The 18966-nt window shown below is 37.7% G+C and overlaps 1 protein-coding gene across 1 annotated transcript in view; it reads right to left on the bottom strand.

The window, feature by feature from the left end:
• LOC134816424 (dynein beta chain, ciliary-like) overlaps positions 1–18966 on the bottom strand; it is a 49522-nt gene that overhangs the window by 24401 nt on the left and 6155 nt on the right. The window contains exons 9-27 of the mRNA XM_063825260.1: positions 18634–18854; positions 18267–18414; positions 17845–18008; positions 17519–17709; positions 11112–11314; positions 10605–10957; positions 9813–9934; positions 9348–9432; positions 8978–9220; positions 8648–8836; positions 8366–8519; positions 4933–5069; positions 4604–4747; positions 4092–4431; positions 3712–3855; positions 3006–3145; positions 1072–1228; positions 504–629; positions 124–330 (exon numbers count right to left, since the gene is read on the bottom strand). Coding sequence (XP_063681330.1) covers positions 124–330; positions 504–629; positions 1072–1228; positions 3006–3145; positions 3712–3855; positions 4092–4431; positions 4604–4747; positions 4933–5069; positions 8366–8519; positions 8648–8836; positions 8978–9220; positions 9348–9432; positions 9813–9934; positions 10605–10957; positions 11112–11314; positions 17519–17709; positions 17845–18008; positions 18267–18414; positions 18634–18854 — 3468 coding nt within the window. The remainder of the gene's footprint in view (positions 1–123; positions 331–503; positions 630–1071; positions 1229–3005; positions 3146–3711; positions 3856–4091; positions 4432–4603; positions 4748–4932; positions 5070–8365; positions 8520–8647; positions 8837–8977; positions 9221–9347; positions 9433–9812; positions 9935–10604; positions 10958–11111; positions 11315–17518; positions 17710–17844; positions 18009–18266; positions 18415–18633; positions 18855–18966) is intronic.

The raw sequence follows: 18966 nt of genomic DNA, 5'->3' as shown, positions 1-18966 counted from the left end.
GACTTTTCCGTGCTGACCACTCAGCTAATTTAGTGTCTGCTTTTTGAGCCCACCGCGTTTAAAATATTTAATATGATAGAAAATTTACAAATCTGATGAACCGGACGACAAAATATCACTAACCCTCGCTTCTAGCCTCGCTCTTAGCATCCTCCTCCACCTGCTGTACAACAGGAGAGGCAGGAAGAGGAGTTCCTTTCCTGCTTCGTTCTGGAACATTCTGAGAGACAGACCGAGGAATCTCGTCATCTGACGGGGGTACATCCTCCTCGGCTACTACTTTAGGTCTCAGTTCTTCTCCGGCTGCCTGCAGGATCCGCTGGAGTTGACCTGGGAGCAGTTAGGGGTGGTTTAGAAAACCATCCGGTCATGAAGTGTATTATAGTGCTGTTACCAACGAAGGAAGCCTATCAAATCGGGTTTTGAAATGTTGGCAGATAGATTAGTCCAGAGGGATAAGAAAAGCGAGTTCAGCAGTGTTAATTACCAAATATTCATTTTACCTATCATATGAGTTAATTCCTCAGCAAATTCTGACAGAGCACTTTTGTTGGATCCATCAACAATGGCTTGACAACAATCCCGTAACTTCTTCCCCAACAGCATTTGTACTGCCAGTAACACACTTTCTGTAAACAGTAAACATTAATTGAACGCTGGAGACTAAGAGGACTAGGACCAAAGAGAGGGAGAAGGGAATGATTTGGTTACCAAAGAGAGGGAGAAGGGAATGATTTGGTTACCAAAGAGAGGGAGAAGGGAATGATTTGGTTACCAAAGAGAGGGAGAAGGGAATGATTTGGTTACCAAAGAGAGGGAGAAGGGAATGATTTGGTTACCAAAGAGAGGGAGAAGGGAATGATTTGGTTACCAAAGAGAGGGAGAAGGGAATGATTTGGTTACCAAAGAGAGGGAGAAGGTAATGATTTGGTTATCAGATAACCGGTGAATAACTGAGGACTAGGAGTTATATTATTAAAATGTAACATGTCTGCTGAATTCATATAATAACATAATTATGATGCATATTTTTGTTTGGTAATTTTGAGCTACTTAAATGGGTAAACTAACCGCTAGAACACTGGAAGATCCAGTTTTCCTCATTCAAATTCTCAAACTCAAACACGGCAGTTCTTAGAGTTTCGTTCAAGTCAGCGGTCACCGAGAGCTTCATTATGTCCAGCAGACAGGATAGCCACTCGAATATTTCAAAGTCAGTTGGCACCGGCTGAAAATAAAGACGGATTAGTTGTTGGAATACTGCTAAGATACGATATCGAAGTTCGAACTGTTTAGATGAGAAATCATGTATGCAATTCTACATTGATTCTGAAAATTTCATGAAAAAATATTGAAACCCTGGGGGGGGGGGGGGGGCCAACCATATTAAAGTATATTAAAATGTAGGATTTTTCCCGATTTTGACCCGGGGATATACTTTAATATACTTTAATATACCTACAATATACTTTAATATCCCTATCTCCTTGGAGGCCTACTTCAAAAATTGTTGCCCAAAATAAGCTTGAAATGCAATTCTTAATCTATTCCAAAAAGTTCTTGAAAAAATATTGAAAACTGATGGAGTTATTTCAATTTTAATGAAGTCATTTTGGCTAGTATTCCGAACCGAGATATTATGTGCAATTTTCCCAATTTTGTTCATGGAGGTCTTTTTACTTAGTATCCACTATATTCAACAAACACTGAGTTATATCTTTCACATAGAGTTAGTCTCATTAAAAAATATTGAAATTTTATCGAATTTGGTCAAAAGCGAATTTGGTCAAAAGCGTATGCCCAAATATGGGCATACTTTTTAAAGCTCATAGCTCAGCCAATTTTTGACCAATCTGGATGGAAATTCATGTACTAGTCCTAAAACAGGCTTAGCTTGCGAATCTGAGTGAAAAATATAGTTCATCATGTCAATCTTAACGAAGAATATAAATCTTCTAATTGTAGGTATATTAAAGTATATTAAAATGTAGGATTTTTTCCGATTTTGACCCGGGGATATACTTTAATATACTTTAATATGGTTGGCCCCCCCCAACCCTATTTATTTCTATGGTTTTGATCAAAATCAGCTTCGCGAATATCGCGAACTGAGATATGGGCGATTTTGTTCATTTTTTTGCGATTATTTGAACACAGAATTCACAGTGCAGTTAGGTAGAATGTAGATATTGAGATGATAATCATAGAGAACATGTGAAGTTTAGGCTTACCTTTTATATAAAGTTGGTTTCATTCAAAAATATTGATATTTGAGCAATTTATGGGCCAAAATCAATCAAATTTGGTGCGTATGCCCAAATATGGGCATATGGTTTTTGGCTCACAACTCTGTCATTTTTGTCCGAACTCATAAGTTCGGTCACAGGCCCTAGCTTGTTGGTCAATTGTTATCTCAGAATCAAATTTCACAAAAAAATCAGGATGAAAATAATATATTTTCAAATAAACCCATATTCACTTCATCACTTGGCCCGGATAGAAGACAATCCTTTTAAAAATTTGTATGAATTTCCAGTTTAGATTTTAGCCAGGAACTCTCAACCCTCACGTATGCTCTTATCAAACTTGCACCATTTGAATATAAAATAATGAAGCTTTGCCTCACCACCATGAGGTGATAATCACATGTTTTTCATGAATTTCCCAGCAAATTATCATCGTTAATTACCGTAATCACATTATGTTTCCACGACCATGGCCTGAACAGCGTGATTATTCAGAACGAATGAATTATTGGAAATAATCAACACCCTAAATTTGATTTTTTAAATTATTGCAGCTGAGATAATCCACATACAAAATTTAATTAACAAACCGCTTACCAGTGAAGAGAATAAAAACCATAATGATATCAGCACAATATACCATAAAAACACAAACTTAGTCGACTTTAGAATCCAGATTTAGGTTGAAACTTCCATCATTTCAGATGTAATTTCCAAATCACAAATATAAATCTAGAAAAAGCCAGCTTGATAACAGACCTCCTGTAAGATGAGCGTCTCCCCGATATCAGTGGAGAGTGCAGTAACGGGCTGTGCCACACTGTCCAGGTCTATCTGGAGAGAGGAGACGGCAGGAAGCAGCCTGCTGATGTAGGACGACATCGCTACTAGGTCGTGTCCTGAAGGTGTTCACTGTTCAGCAGTGTAGACTAGAGTATAGACTAGAGTATAGACTAGAGTGTAGACTAAAGTATAGACTAGATTATAGACTAGAGTATGGACTAGAGTATAGACTAGATTATAGACTAGATTATAGACTAGATTATAGACTAGATTATAGACTAGAGTGAGATTTATAAACAGTGTCTTGTTATGAGTCTCGTTATAGTTTTCAGGTCGAATGTTAATGAACACAATTGGTATGGTGAAGTTTGTGCAGCTTTATTAGCGAATAATATAAATAGTATGATTACATTGCCCATGAAGATCTCATGAATTGGCAAGTATGTATAAAAAGCTGAGCACCTAACTATTCCTGGCCAGTAACTATCCCTAGCCAGGAATTATTACTGGTGAGTTAATATTACTGGCATGCAAGTGTTGAACTAACCGTGACACATGATGTGGAAGTGTTGAACTAACCGTGACACATGATGTGGAAGTGTTGAACTAACCGTGACACATGATGTGGAAGTGTTGAACTAACCGTGACACATGATGTGGATTGTGGAAGTGTTGAACTAACCGTGACACATGATGTGGAAGACGTCTTTAGCGGACAAGAAGTAGAACCGGGGAAATCTGGAGCACTGTTTATGCGTGAAGTCCACGAGAGCTCGCTCACAGGTTTCTAATTTCTCTAAGATACTCTTCAGTGCAGCTAGAATTCCTGTAGAAAATTATTTTGTATACCTCTATGTTATATTATATTTAACACGTTACACAGATGCGCAATGTTGATAGATCCAATGATATCTTTAGCTCACTTAAGCTCACTCCCTAGACTTGGTGACACTGGGATTTGAACTGGTACAGTATTTGACAATATCGTGGTCCCGGACCCAACCCGGATTTATGATGTGATCCATGCCGCCCCTTGACAATACTATCCGACATATAACTAACCAGGTTTGCAGCACTGCTGTACGATGTTAGGATTCTCCCCGACACTCTTCATCATGTGAGTGAACTCTAGATCCACGTGAGCGTACACACGAGCGTGGGTATTCAGAGACAAAATAATATTTATCATGGAAAACATTTCCTCCATTTCCAGCCACTTGGTCTGTACCGACACCCACGTCTTTAGAGCCAGCTCGACTGTCTGCAACTTCTTCTGCCACTTGCAGATATCGTCACTGAACGCTGAGCCTGGGCTCATGATACTGTCCAGTATCATCTCGTGATGCCACAGACACTCGAATATAGAGTCAGTTTCTGCCAGAATGGACACCGGCTCGGATTCCTGACAAAGATATTATTCAGGGTTAACTAACAGATCGTCCGATATCTTCAATATCTGAAGAATATTTCATAGGAAGGTTAAAGCAGTGTGGGATGAGGGGGGGGGGGGGGGGGTTAGGATCAGGAGGGGAGTCCGGGAAGAGGCAGGTGAGAGAAAGGGTTCAAGATCTCACCTTATAGCTGTTCTGATCAGTAAGTTTACTGTCTTTACTAGCGATGGAGAACGCTCGGGATCTACCTTCAGAGAACGAACCCAAAACTTGAGAGTCCCGGGTGGTTTTTACAAGTTCCACACGACCATTACTCTCGGAATCACCCTGGGCATACATCTATAGAATTGTTAGGAAATTGTCTAGGATAGTAGGAGGATTCAACTGTCGATTATATCGTTTATTTAAACGATATCATATATGGATATCGTTTATTTATGATTCTTTATAAAAACAGATTTAAAGATGTCAATAATCGTTTAAAAATCAGGTTTTCAATTTTTATTACTCACATTTATTCTCTTACGCGTGATTGTCTTCAGCTCAAACACCTTACTTAGCCACACCTCTTCACAGTTCTGAAGTGAGAACTCCATCTGAACGTCTGTCTCTGCACGCTGGCAAATCACCAATACCTCTTCTTTGTAATCTGTGGAGTTATCCGAGTAAGAATTTATCACAGTAAGTTCAAGGTTCAGGATTTGAAGTTAGAAATGAAACGCAGCCTTAATAACTCAACTTGTCCAACAATTTCGCGCGCAAAGTGCAAGTGTGCGGTTTATGTTTATTGTTTGAACATGCGAAACGGGAAAATGATAAGGCGTTCAAGGCTTTCATATGTTTGAGAAACTCTATTAATTTTCGCCGAGTCTCTTATAAAGTCCGAGTGTTGAGATTTCAAATTTTTTTCGATGGAAAAAGGGACACACTAATTTTGGTCTACTAGACCCAGTTTTTGGGTTGTGGTAAAAATTATTGATAGCATATTGATATAGCCATTTAAAAATGTAGTGTCCAGCTAAATCATTGATTACAATACTTTTCAGTTGGTGAAGCCTACATATTTGAAAGAAGCCTATTACATTTCCATTTTTACATTTCTAAGCGGCATTTGAGGAGAATAGCTCGACACATTGCATTAATTCGTGGGTGCGATTATTTGGGATCGTTTACCTGATCAAACAATATTTCAACTAGGCGATGGATTTCATTCACTGCCATTATTGCCTAATTACCAATGCCTTTTTTTGCAAGCCTTTTGTAAATGATAAGGCCCCGTGGAACTGACGATTTCTTAATACTAATCATAATAATTTTCTATAATTATTGTCCAAATCTGATTCTTTCGTGGGCAAAGTTTCACCTCGGTAAGTTAATCAGTTAAATTTGATTTGAAGAGAATTTTCCACCGGGGGTAGCACTCTAATCGCACCTTCAGTTCAACATCCGATGCAAACGGTCGAGATAGGAAAAGATCAAAAAATCCTTAATAATAAGCACCACGTTTTTCTATGGAAACATATTCGGTTACCCCTTATTATCAAATCTTCTTTTTTTGCAGATAAGTGCAAATACAATTAAATCGATATAATTACATCCTCATGATTTGATAAGTTCAAGTAGTACTTAAACCGCACCGAAGAAAGGAAGTTCATCATTTCCAGTTTTACTTTGAAAGCAATCACAGCACTATCTCAGTATGAATAAACTTCTCGTCGTTCTTGTTGTCGTTGGTATGCTCTGTGTTTATCAGGCAGAGGCCAGTGTGAAAGCCTGCACCCAAGCAGCCATAGCAGCATTTTCAGAAACCGGAGACCCCTGTGCAGCGATAGAAGTTCTAGAAGGTTGCTTGAGCTCACCTTTCCTCATCCGTAAAGTGAAAAAGAAGCTACCATTCAGCTGTTAGTGAAGTGGACACAAAGGAACACTGAATTTTGTAAAGAGTAAACCCAATAGAATATTTCTCTTTATTTTGTGATTCATATAATTTAAGATTACTGTATGGTTATTTCTATAATGATTTATGCAACCAAAATTGTCCCCTTCATTCGACTCTTGAATTCTACACTGAAATCAAATATTCCAAAATGTGTGTCCAAATCCATACCCTAAAACATCCATATCTAATAATCAGTTACTCTAAATTAAACCAAGACTATAAACTTAACTTTATGTGGTAGAAAAAATAAATCAAATTTCACGTGATAAAATCATCTCGAATAACATTACTATTCAATTTTATAAACTGAGCGATGGGATGCGGAATAACTGTGTAACGTGATGTTAAAAAACATCTAATTCTATTCTTCAACTTCAACGTTCTGGATTGCCGTATCTTACGAAAGGAGGGAAATCGATTTGTGGAAGGTAAGAAGTTGGTTCATCTATATTTTTTCCATTCACACCCTTTTGTAAAAAGGCAATAGTGAAAGGTAAGGAAAGATGAAATGTGAAAGTAATGAAGTCAATGTTCTTGATTTTATGGCGACTGATTCCAATCACATATTACAAATGGTTTCTCAGATCTTAAGCATGATATTATGAAGTGAATTGGTAAGTGTTTGAAGTGAATGGAAATCTAGCGTCCGCCACCACAAAAAACGGGCGCAATTCTTGTTATGTTAAGAATTGTGATTGATTTTTCCCGCTAATAAAAATGAAACTTAAATATAGCTCTCACGGATTAAATTGTGAGTTTTAAAATAACTACTATTATAAAGTAGGAAGAATGACAAAATCTCAACCTCTAGCTCTTGCTGTACTGCCAACCTCAATCTCCCTCGCTACTTCTAGCTACCTTTTGGTACCTTCAGATTGTACTTCAGCCCCCCTCACCCCTGGCCTCTTCAGCCCACATCATCCCACAACCTTCTTTTACTCCCGCTTACTTTAAGATACACCGACTCTAGTTACTCTTAGAAACCTCCCAAAATTTTATAAGAGTCGATATTAGCATCACTGGGCACCTTCATCCTTAATTGGGCCCAATTTGATTTTCGTCCAATATTTGAATGATTGTTGTCAATTTGAGTCATCATCAATAATAATTTTGAGGAGTTACAACTGGATTGCGATTTGCAATAGAAACTTGTAGTGTAATTTTAGAAATATTCTAATGGTCGTAATTTTTGATCTGATCAATCGATTTTCATGCTTTAAAAAGCACAGGGACAGGTAGGGGGCAAAATTCAGTTTACAGAATACAGACGTTGGTCTTTATAGCTCAGTCACTGAGTGCCCGATTGAGGTAATTATTTCTGGTATGACTTACTATCACCACTCATTCGAGGAATATATCAAATCATACAATATTCATGTTAATTTTTTTCGAATGAAGGTTAATTTTTTAATTTATTTGATAGTTTGAATAATATACTCGGATCGAGCCAAATTGTATTAAATTGTGTTTGGCTATTCAAATTACATTTACCCGAAAAAAAGAGAGTTCTAGCTTCTCGGATGACGGAGATATGAAACATAACGAGCTTATTCATTACGTGCGATAAGGTGAAAAAACCCAAACATGCACTATCAACGATATCTGCAGTATATCTATCTATCAGCTCCTGCATGCATGCGCATTGTTTTATTGCGCGCATTTTGGAATACTAGACTGTTGCGCGAAAATCAATTTGCTTTTCACTTATTTCACGCCGTTTCCATGGCTACGAAATCGATATTTTGAGGGGTTTTGGCGCTATGTTGACAGCGCGGCTCAGTTTCGATCCGAGATGTTCCCAATTTTAAGATATGATAACCGTTAAAAGGCCTGATCTGAAAAGTGTCACCAATTTAAGTAGGGCTCTGAAGCATAGCAAGAAACGTTATCACAATACAGATGCACCCAGGAAAGGGTACAATTTTAAGTGATCACAGTGGCTATTTAATTATACAACAATGTACTTAAAAAAGATGAATAGGATCAGTGTAACATGGTTAACTTACTAAGAAGGCCAAGATCGATCAGCTCTTTCAAAGAAGCTTCTTGAAATCTATCAGGGATGATAGTATGTTGTGCTCCGAGCGTTCTAACCAACATTTTCCAGTGTCGCGGTCTCATAGATGAATTAGATAGACTCTTTATCAGCGGTACACATGCCTGGACGGGAAAATATACAATCTCGGAAAACGGGTGACTTTTTAAAAAGGCAAACAGTCCTACCTAATGAAAAGTAGCTTGCCGAATAGAAAGATGTTATTTCAATTAAAAAACTCAAGAGTAAAGACCTTGATCTGTTTTATGTTTTCCATAAGCCCACAGTACACATCCCATATATGAGCGTTTTCGGGTAACGATTTCAACTCCAGAATTTGGCACTCGGTCTCATGTGATATAGACGACAAGTTTAGTGATTTCCACTGCCCATTTCGCCATAGCGAGTGGTGTGCTTTCATTCCTTTAGACGTGTTCCATACCTGGAGAAAATATTAAGGTGCTTAGCTGGTTTCTGTTGGATTTTTAGGATTTATGTAAAAAAATTTAAAATAAAATCATTGGCAAAATTTCTGTAACCTAATTAACGTTATCAGCTAATCCACATGTAATCGCACCCTTACCTTTTCCAAAGTCTCAATATCACTTCTAAACTCGGAAATACAGGTGAAATCCACGATATGGGCCTCCAGAAGTTCCTGGAGCTCCACGAGGTTTCTGCTCCGGTCCTCCAAGTCTGTTACTCTGACTTTGAACCGCTTGATCAATTCGTGAGCATCTTGGTAGTTGCAAGTTCGGAGGAATGCTTCACAACCGGCAAATTCTTCGCGAGATTTCTGGCATAGGCTTGCGAATTCCCTCAAATCCTAGGAGATCAAATTTTGTGGACGACTTAATTCAGTTAATGTTCCCACAAATGCATATTTTGTTGCAGAGTTGCAGTTACTGTTAATCTAAAGTTACTAATATTACCATACCAATAACCGAACTTACGTGTGATATTTGCTCGGATCTTAGTTGCATTTTGGGGGCTATTCTCTGTTTAGCCAGCACTACTTTAGCTCGCAGGTTACTCCACCTGAATAAATGAACTGTTAGACATATGTTCAGTATGTGAGGGAAGCTTGTTTACGATACCTGGTGTACCTTGAAAAGGTTCTCCATTGTTCAATAGGCATGGGGCCGTGTAATTAGCAGAGTTGGACCGTGTACACACTACCTGTCGTTATCAAGTTATAACTACAATACGCACACACACACATGAGCGAAATTAGCATTCATCGTTTACCTTAGAAAGAAAGTAAACAACTGTGATGAGTATCTAAACAGTCAAGATGTGACAGAAATTTCGGAATGAAGTTTCAAAGTCTGTGGGAAAACTTAGAAAAGATTATAAAATACAAAGATATAAATCCAAAATATGTCCAACTAAACTTATAGCGAATTAAAGTGTATTACCTAGAGGGTGCAGCCAAGAAGAACTCCTCTTTTTCCATTCTGAAGTTGTACTTGTTTAACAGAACCACAGTCTTGCGAACCACCCCAAACCTGCTGTCGAACTCCTGTTGTTTGCTGGTAACCTGAAATAATAAGCTTTAGTGATAAGCTTTAGTGATAAGCTTAAGTGATAAGCTTAAGTGATAAGCTTTAGTGATAAGCTTTAGTGATAAGCTTTAGTGATAAGCTTTAGTGATAAGCTTAAGTGATAAGCTTTAGTGATAAGCTTTAGTGATAAGCTTTAGTGATAAGCTTTAGTGAAAAGCTTTAGTGATAAGCTTTAGTGAAAAGCTTTAGTGATAAGCTTTAGTGATAAGCTTTAGTGAAAAGCTTTAGTGGTAAGCTTTAGTGAAAAGCTTTAGTGATAAGCTTAAGTGATAAGCTTTAGTGAAAAGCTTTAGTGAAAAGCTTTAGTGATAAGCTTTAGTGATAAGCTTTAGTGAAAAGCTTTAGTGATAAGCTTAAGTGATAAGCTTTAGTGATAAGCTTTATTGATAAGCTTTAGTGATAAGCTTTAGTGAAAAGCTTTAGTGATAAGCTTTAGTGAAAAGCTTTAGTGATGAGCTTTAGTTAGCGTTTTTAAAGAATTTTTGCATCGATATCAAAAGACGTGTTATGTGTAATATGTTGGCTGATGGGGCGGATTAAATTTCAAAAGATTGTTAATTGATTTGAAAGTTATTTACCTAGGATTACAGTTGTGCTTAAATACTAAGACTGACATTTATAACGGATAAGGAGTAAGATAAAAACCTTGTTGAAGAGCTCAACCAGCTTCATATAAGCCGATGGCGCAATAGCTGCATCAGTAGGAGACGCACTCAGTGTCTTGATCAGAGTTTCGATCTGCGGCTCCGTATCCAACAAAAACTCCTCAATACTTCCCAGCATCTTAGTGCATTGGTTTATCAGATACTCTGTAAAAACATACACCCAGCGAGAAGCGTGGGTGAGCAGCACTTGTTTTATCGGTTTTATGTCCACAAATAGCCACCCAATGGCTGATTCGTCGGGACTGGAGTTGATGGTGTTGAAAGCAGTTTGATAGGCGGATATCTTCTTGTCGAAATCGTCCAGAGTCGGCACACGACCTATGGAACCGCTTCCTGAGGAAACTTGAGCGTAGAGTTTAGAATCTCAGAACATAGGATGGTGTACAGATATTTAATTTAGTGTGCCATTTATAATGGTAAAAATTCAATAAAATTACATGCATACCGGTAATTCAACTTTTTTTTTCTTTTTTAACAGAAAACAAACCGGTTGAAACAGAAGGAGCTAGAAAATTCCTTTCAGCGTTACCGAGAACCACACTACTGCTGAGCATGGAATTTGGGCGGGAGGGTGAGGGGTTGATATCCTCCGAGTTTACTGTGTGGGAGCTAGATGACAGAGGCAGGCTTTTACCACTGATGAACTGTGAGAAGGTATGGTGTGCATCGTCCTTCCAGAGATAGCTGTACCTGAAGGAGGGGTTATGGTTGAGTAATGGTTCCAGAGATAGCTGTACCTGAAGGAGGGGTTATGGTTGAGTAATGGTTCCAGAGATAGCTGTACCTGAAGGAGGGGTTATGGTTGAGTAATGGTTCCAGAGATAGCTGTACCTGAAGGAGGGGTTACGGTTTAGTAATGGTTCCAGAGATAGCTGTACCTGAAGGAGGGGTTACGGTTTAGTAATGGTTCCAGAGATAGCTGTACCTGAAGGAGGGGTTATGGTTGAGTAATGGTTCCAGAGATAGCTGTACCTGAAGGAGGGGTTACGGTTTAGTAATGGTTCCAGAGATAGCTGTACCTGAAGGAGGGGTTATGGTTGAGTAATGGTTCCAGAGATAGCTGTACCTGAAGGAGGGGCTATGGTTGAGTAATGGTTCCAGAGATAGCTGTACCTGAAGGAGGGGTTATGGTTGAGTAATGGTTCCAGAGATAGCTGTACCTGAAGGAGGGGTTATGGTTGAGTTATGGTTCCAGAGATAGCTGTACCTGAAGGAGGGGTTATGGTTGAGTTATGGTTCCAGAGATAGCTGTACCTGAAGGAGGGGTTATGGTTGAGTTATGGTTCCAGAGATAGCTGTACCTGAAGGAGGGGTTATGGTTGAGTTATGGTTCCAGAGATAGCTGTACCTGAAGGAGGGGTTATGGTTGAGTGATGGTTCCAGAGATAGCTGTACCTGAAGGAGGGGTTATGGTTGAGTTATGGTTCCAGAGATAGCTGTACCTGAAGAAGTAATTGATCACACTCCTGAATTATTAACCACGCTCTTGGACATCCTCATTTGTATTATCAAGTTCACTTCTTATTCAATATCAAATTTTCTAACGTACGGGAGAAAGTTTTGGAATTTCTTTGATTCTTAAGTCAGGATAATGAGAATATTCGACTGAGTTACATCACTCTCTGCCACTCTTAAATCAGGATATTTCCCAGTCAATTGAACAAAAAATTATTATCATATCAAACTGGTTGGACACAGGTTTGTCCTATGATCTGACTGTTATCTCACTAATCATCCTCTCCCGTCCCGTGCTAGCTACCATCACGTGACTATGATATCAACTGTATCTCCTCATCATGATACTGGATTATGAATCCAAATCTACGATAGAGTAGCATCAACTGGTATGTACGGAGTACCGTGTTAAAATTGAACAGCGAGGTTTATTTCTGTGAGAATCATTTATATTTTGTTTACTGTTCCAATGTCGACCTTAGAATTCTAACAATTAAATAATATTTCTAGTTTTCTGAAGTTGCACAATACAATAATATTTCTCCCCTAAACTTTGGATGAGTTAGTTGGTTACTGTAACTAGTAAGTAGTAACCAAGTAATGCGATAAGTGATACATAAGTTCTAAACAGTATCACTATATTGCAATGTGATTACGACAATTGTTATACAAGTGCATACTAAAAGCTGGCACTTGACAATGCCCATGAATTCGTGAATGCATCTTTATTAAGCAAACAGTTTGTTAGAAAATGACAAAATTATATAGTGCATATTTTGTGGTTAAATCATTACTGTATGACACTTCTTATCTTTGCTGCTGAGCTTTGGAGTTTAAACCGATTAACGGACCATATTGATCATAAATTCTTAATTAGTCGAACTCGATAAAAAAATACAAACGTATTTTATAAGGCAACCATACTTTTTAAAAGGCAAAGATTTGTAATATCATCATTTGGATCTCTCTATTCTCTGTGTGACCGGTCCCTCTTAATTGCTAAAGCATAGATACGATAACACACATTTTTATAATTTAAAACTAATTTTAAATAATTATTGTTTAGCTAAGATCGAAAAAAAGACCTCCCTGACCCAGAATGACGGATGACTTAACTTCGAACACAGACATTTATTTCACAACTAGCTCATCTTACACCACCGAATCTCCCTTCGTTTACTGGCCGTCCGGTGCCACTGCTGTTTTCTGTTTCTGTTTCGGTGTGCCGGCCAACATCTTCTCTTTTTCCTACTTCTTAGCGAAAAACAAGAACAAGTACAGCTATGTGAATCTTTTGTATATGATCATAAATATGGTAGATATGTTGATCTGCTTGCTTTGTCTTCCCATGGCGGTGACTCAATTATCAGGTGGAAAAGAATTTTTCATTTCAGTAGATTTCCTGTGCAGCGTTTGGGGGTATATGTGGTATATTCTGGAAAAACTATCCATATTTTCAATCGGGCTGATGAGTATTTGCCGAACTATTTCTCTTTCGTTGTCGTTCGTAAAACTGTCAAAACGACACGTTCTCATTCCAGTTGTCGTATATTTGGTGATAATTATGATTTGGGAGTCTCTCCCTTGGTGGGTTGGAATAAGCTACGAATATTTTTTGAAGTATGGCATATGCGGCTGGACATTTTCTATGCTTTCCAAGACTTTTCTATACAAAATCTTATTTCTGGACTCCATATTCTATGCTCTTCCTTTAGTTGCAATAATCATCAGTTGCTTGATATCAGTCGTAAAACTGGCAACTGACTCGACCTACTGCAATTCGGGCTTTTCAAGAGTTGGTGATGAGAATGCAGCACGAGCTAAGAGAAACAAAAGAAAAGCAACAATCACTATACTAATTCTAACAGTTGCATACATCTTATTCAATGTACCCTTTTGTATCCTAAGAATTGATAGTTCTATCTACTTTTGGAGTGAAGGTAAAACATACGTAATTTTACCTTGGCTTTGCTCGAATATTCCTTATTGTCGTGAAATTTACTCCTTCTTAATAGTGTCTACAGTTCCATTAAACAGTACAGTCAATCCGATTATATACATCTTAAGAGTCAAGAACCTAAGGTACTACATTTGGAAAACTCTGAGCTGCAAAAAAGTGATCCCTCCTGCTCCCAGACTGCAACTACATAGAATATAGCTGAACAGTTCAACTCTGTTTATCTTCATATTCCGATATACCTTACTCGGGATTATTATGACCGGGATAAAGTGGTGGGTTTAGGGTAATTTCGCCATATTTTTCCCGAACCACATTTTCACCGGTCGTTAATAAACCCGCCTACTCAGCTTTTAGGGTTCCCAAGAGGTATGGGTGCTCATATTTTAATCGTTGTCTTATATTCACTAAAGAAGACTATTGGGACGCTTGTTGTAGGTTTTTCGACTTCATTTGGCTAAAATTGCAAAAAATTCACCTTTTTGCCCAATTCTTGTCATATATGAATATCCTTATTGTCAAATTTGATTTAAATAGGCCAATTTTTAATTTCTTAGGTATTGACTACCTATCTCTACATAATGAAATAGGACTCAAAGTAAAAGTAACAGTTATATTAAAACTTGAATTAATTAAAACTGATGAAAGGGATGATCCAGATGAAGATAACGAAGATGATTACAACTTATTGGAAGACTAAACAGCTCTCCCTTTATCTTAATATCGATCTGGTTGTTACGCTTCAAATGTTAAAAATTATTTTCCATCTAGTTTGATTAACCACGAGTCATTATTTCTGTCTACTTTCAACAATTATTGATGTTTCACAAGTTTTAGCAATGCGAAAATTTCTAAACTTGCTTATCTCTAATAAGGAAATTTACATCTGAGACAAAATTTTTGAATCTAAAATTGAAAGGTTGGACACCGGTAAAATGGCGACCGGGAAAATGTGGTGGGTTTTGAGCAATTTCGCCATATTTTTCCCGAACCATATTTTAACCGGTCGTTAATAAACCCGTCGTAATAATCCCGAGTAAGGTACGCTAAAGCTCAAGTTATGTTGTGCTCTAAACCACTGATTAGCTAAATAATCGATTTTGCTTCAAATTTTTAGAGAATGTCAATCATAATTAGACACAACTTCGTGCCAAGTTTTTTGTGAGTCTGAGCTTGTCTGACAATTTTAGCTCCTGAGCGTGCTAGCTTTAATTTCTCACCCAGAAATGTTTACATTGGTTAATAGGAACCACCAAAAAAAATCCTGGGTAAAAAAATTAAAAAACCACCGATTTATTTATGTTTTACCAATTCTATTCACCATGATACATCGCACATTCCATGTGAGAAGAACGAAATAAACAAGCAGGAAGGATCATCTGTGATAGTCCTTATCAGTTAAAATATAGAGAGAATGGAATGTGCGATGGATCCATGCGAATAGAATTGGTAAAACGTGAATAAATCGCTGTTTTTTTTATTTTGTTACCCAGGATTTTTTTTGTGGTTCCTATTAACCAATGTAAACAGTTCTGGGTGATAAATTCAAGCCAGCTCGCTCAGGGGCTAAATTGGTCAAATAAGCTCAGTGAAGCTCGCAATCACACAAAACTTGCCACAAAGGTTTAGCTACTTGTTATTAACATTCTGTGAAATTTAGAAGCAAAAATATTTATCAGAACGTAAGTTATACCACTTTTTGTTTTTAAAATAATTATCAAGATCTCAGCGAGCTGTAACAATTTTAAGAGATAAGGATGGGTAGTGTTTTATGGCCCACCCTGCATATGAGGATATTTTATATTTATATTTTTGGTGCACATCGTCATCTTGTAATCATTATTCATTACATTAGTTAAATTTTGTTACTGTTTAAAAAAATATTCCTATGTTTGAATACTCTTTACGTTAGTGATTTATTTTTATTCTTTTAAAGATCCGTGCGTTTTCATGTTTCCAAAATTTATGTCATTATTATAATTGTTCAATTTCCTTTTGGAAAGCTCTTCTGGTCATGACAAAAATTTGTATCTGTGCAGGTTGCTTCCTAAATTCAATGCACAGTGCACACTGCACACGAACCAAAAGTATTATATTTTATCAAAAAGTTACCACTCTAATACTCTAACACATTTTAGTACCTAGCTACAACCTTCCCGTAGAACCAGAGGTTACCAATCAACAATCACTGACAGAACAAAGTCAGGAAAGATGACAAGTATCCCAGTTCCCACACTGAGTATGATCGACACGTGATCAACACGTGATAAGATTATCCTATCATCTCTCTTTAGAAATACATTTTACTAGACTGATTAACATTCTAAAATCTTGTTCCTTGTCAATAGCTATGAAATTAAAGATCACGACATAAAGTCACTAACATGAAACATCTTCAGACTGAAAAGAACAGCAACTGATAAGTACTGAAGCTGAACAGAAGGACAAATAATCCAACCCACATAGTCCCGTAGTTCCGCAGCAACACTCACTGGTAAGCATAAATCCCTTCGATTTAGTTTTATATCAATCTTAAATCTTTAACAAACAATATGTAATTTAACATCAATGATCCTACTCCCAATCTATTAAACTTTTAACACAAATACCCGCAGGTGCTGTATAACGAGCTGGACGTTGCATTAATAGTACTCAACGGTCCCAACTGAACTCCTTCTAACATTGAAGCTTTCTCTAACTCTCGACTTCCTGTTGCTCCATGATAGCCTTCATCAACGCAGATACTAAAACTACCAACATTGTTTACGGCGGTTAAAACACGAATCTTCAATCCATGGACAAGAAAAATAAATTTTACAATGATATTTCTCACAAAACGACAACATAACTTGAAAATATCCAACCTTGTGACACAAAAGCTAAGAAACTTTTATTTCCAGGCTACCGGGCAATTTTATCTATTTTGTAGCTTTTATACAGCAATTCTATTAGTAACCATGGTAACTATGGTAACCATGGTAACGCAACTCGGTAATCTGTCGATGGCGATCTTAGGGCCAGACTTGAATGTTAAAATGTTTTTAAAGTTGTGATTTTTTTGTGATATCTGTATCACGTGCTAGTGAGATTTCGAGATGTTTTAAATCATTAATATTACTGAAGTTGTTGTTCCAGGATTCCTTTACATAGTTATACAAAATAGTCTGTTTTATTTATTATTATAAACTGACCGTGGTCGAACGGGGCTCAAACATATTCACAAATTTGTTTCCCGAATTTCGTAGTTCTGAAATTGCTTCCAACTGTCCAAGCTGCCATTGATTGGAAAAACTTCTCTGGTTCATTAACATCAGACGATTGATTGCAGCGACTTATACTCATGAGTCATTCAGAGTAATCTTCAAAGGATCCCCGTCGTCAGAGAGAGAATAATTCCGACTCATTATGAACAAAAATTAAATTAACAAAAACTCTCAATTCAATCTCAATTGATATAATATAATTTAAGAACAAATTCGTACCTCATGAAATTATCCTGAAGTAGCTGGCAGGATTGGTGGTTATCGTCCATGACACCCCTGATACTATTAATGAGGTCCACAATCTCTGGGGTCTGCTCGATAACCTTGGCGTATGACTCACAGTCTGGAACCAGACGTGGTATCAGCTCGCAGTAATCTACCATCTGGGTTACCCAGTTAAACACCATCTCCTGAACATTTTGAATTATGTCAGTAAAAGTATTGTGATGGAATCATGCAATTGCCATAATATATAATTACGAATAATCAATAAATGCTACAAAAAATGAACAGAACAACAAAATAGCAAGTACGACCCAACTTGCCTGGACACTGATATCAGCAGACTCCTTATCAATGGGAGGATGATACTGTACCATACCCCCCACTAGCTCCACTCTGACCAGTATCTTAGGTTTATCCTCTGGGTCAGTCAGTGCTATCAGGTTGTAGAGCTGTGTCAGAGCGTCCCTCATTGCTGCTACCAGACCTGGACAAGGTGGGGTTCAGGGCCCAGGGGTGTGTAACATTTACTTTAAATTAAGTGTTACAGTGTGACAGTACACAGTGTTACAGTGTTACAGTGTCACACAGTTACAGACTGTAGAGAGATGATGTTACACATTGTAGATTATCTCTAAGGTATTACAGAGTGGTAGAATGCAGCATAGCCTTGCCAATGCAAGTGTCACATAGTTTGAAAATGTCACCGATTATTAAAGTGTTACGCTGTCACACATTATATTACCTGTGCTGATAAGATTATCAAGGAAAGCAGTGTAACTCTGCCAAGCTGGACTGTTCTCGGACACCTGCAGCAACTTGTGGACCTCCTTCACCACACTGCTAATCTTACTTCCGTACATGTTGGCTAACACTGCATATCCTTCTGATACCTGACCATCATTAACATCTGTTAAAAACTGCTTATCATTCAACGTACCAGGGAATTAAATGATCGTTATGTTTAGCTTCCGATAAAAATATTAGGCAGGTAGATAATGAGTTCGAAGGGTGAATAAATAGAAATATAGATTCCTAAAGATCGTTACTCCAACCCTCTGACATTAAACTGAACGAGGCATGAAGGCAAGTAAAATCTAAATTCCACAAACCTCTTTCTGTTTTACGATCCAATCCTCAATAAAGCAGGACTGGTCACTGGTAAAGAGGCTCTGACACAAGTACCCATGCCAGTGTGCCACCTTAGCTTCTATCTGACTCTGTGCTGCTTGGACTGCCTGTAACTTCTTGAAGCAGTCCTCCAACAGCAGGGATGTTGCTTCCTCGATAAAATCATCTGTTTCTAGACTCTTCCACGTTAGAGATTCTTTTCCTGAAAAAGCCTATGTTAAAATACAAACACTCAACTATAAGAACAAACTAAGACTAGTTCGATTCAACTGTAGATTAGGTTAGGGAGCAATAAAGTCTCAATCTGAGTTATC

The sequence above is a fragment of the Bolinopsis microptera genome, chromosome 6 (assembly GCF_026151205.1).
Source record: "Bolinopsis microptera isolate Bmic1 chromosome 6, MBARI_Bmic_1.0, whole genome shotgun sequence".
NCBI lineage: Eukaryota > Metazoa > Ctenophora > Tentaculata > Lobata > Bolinopsidae > Bolinopsis > Bolinopsis microptera.
This window is presented reverse-complemented; position numbering and strand designations above follow the sequence as displayed.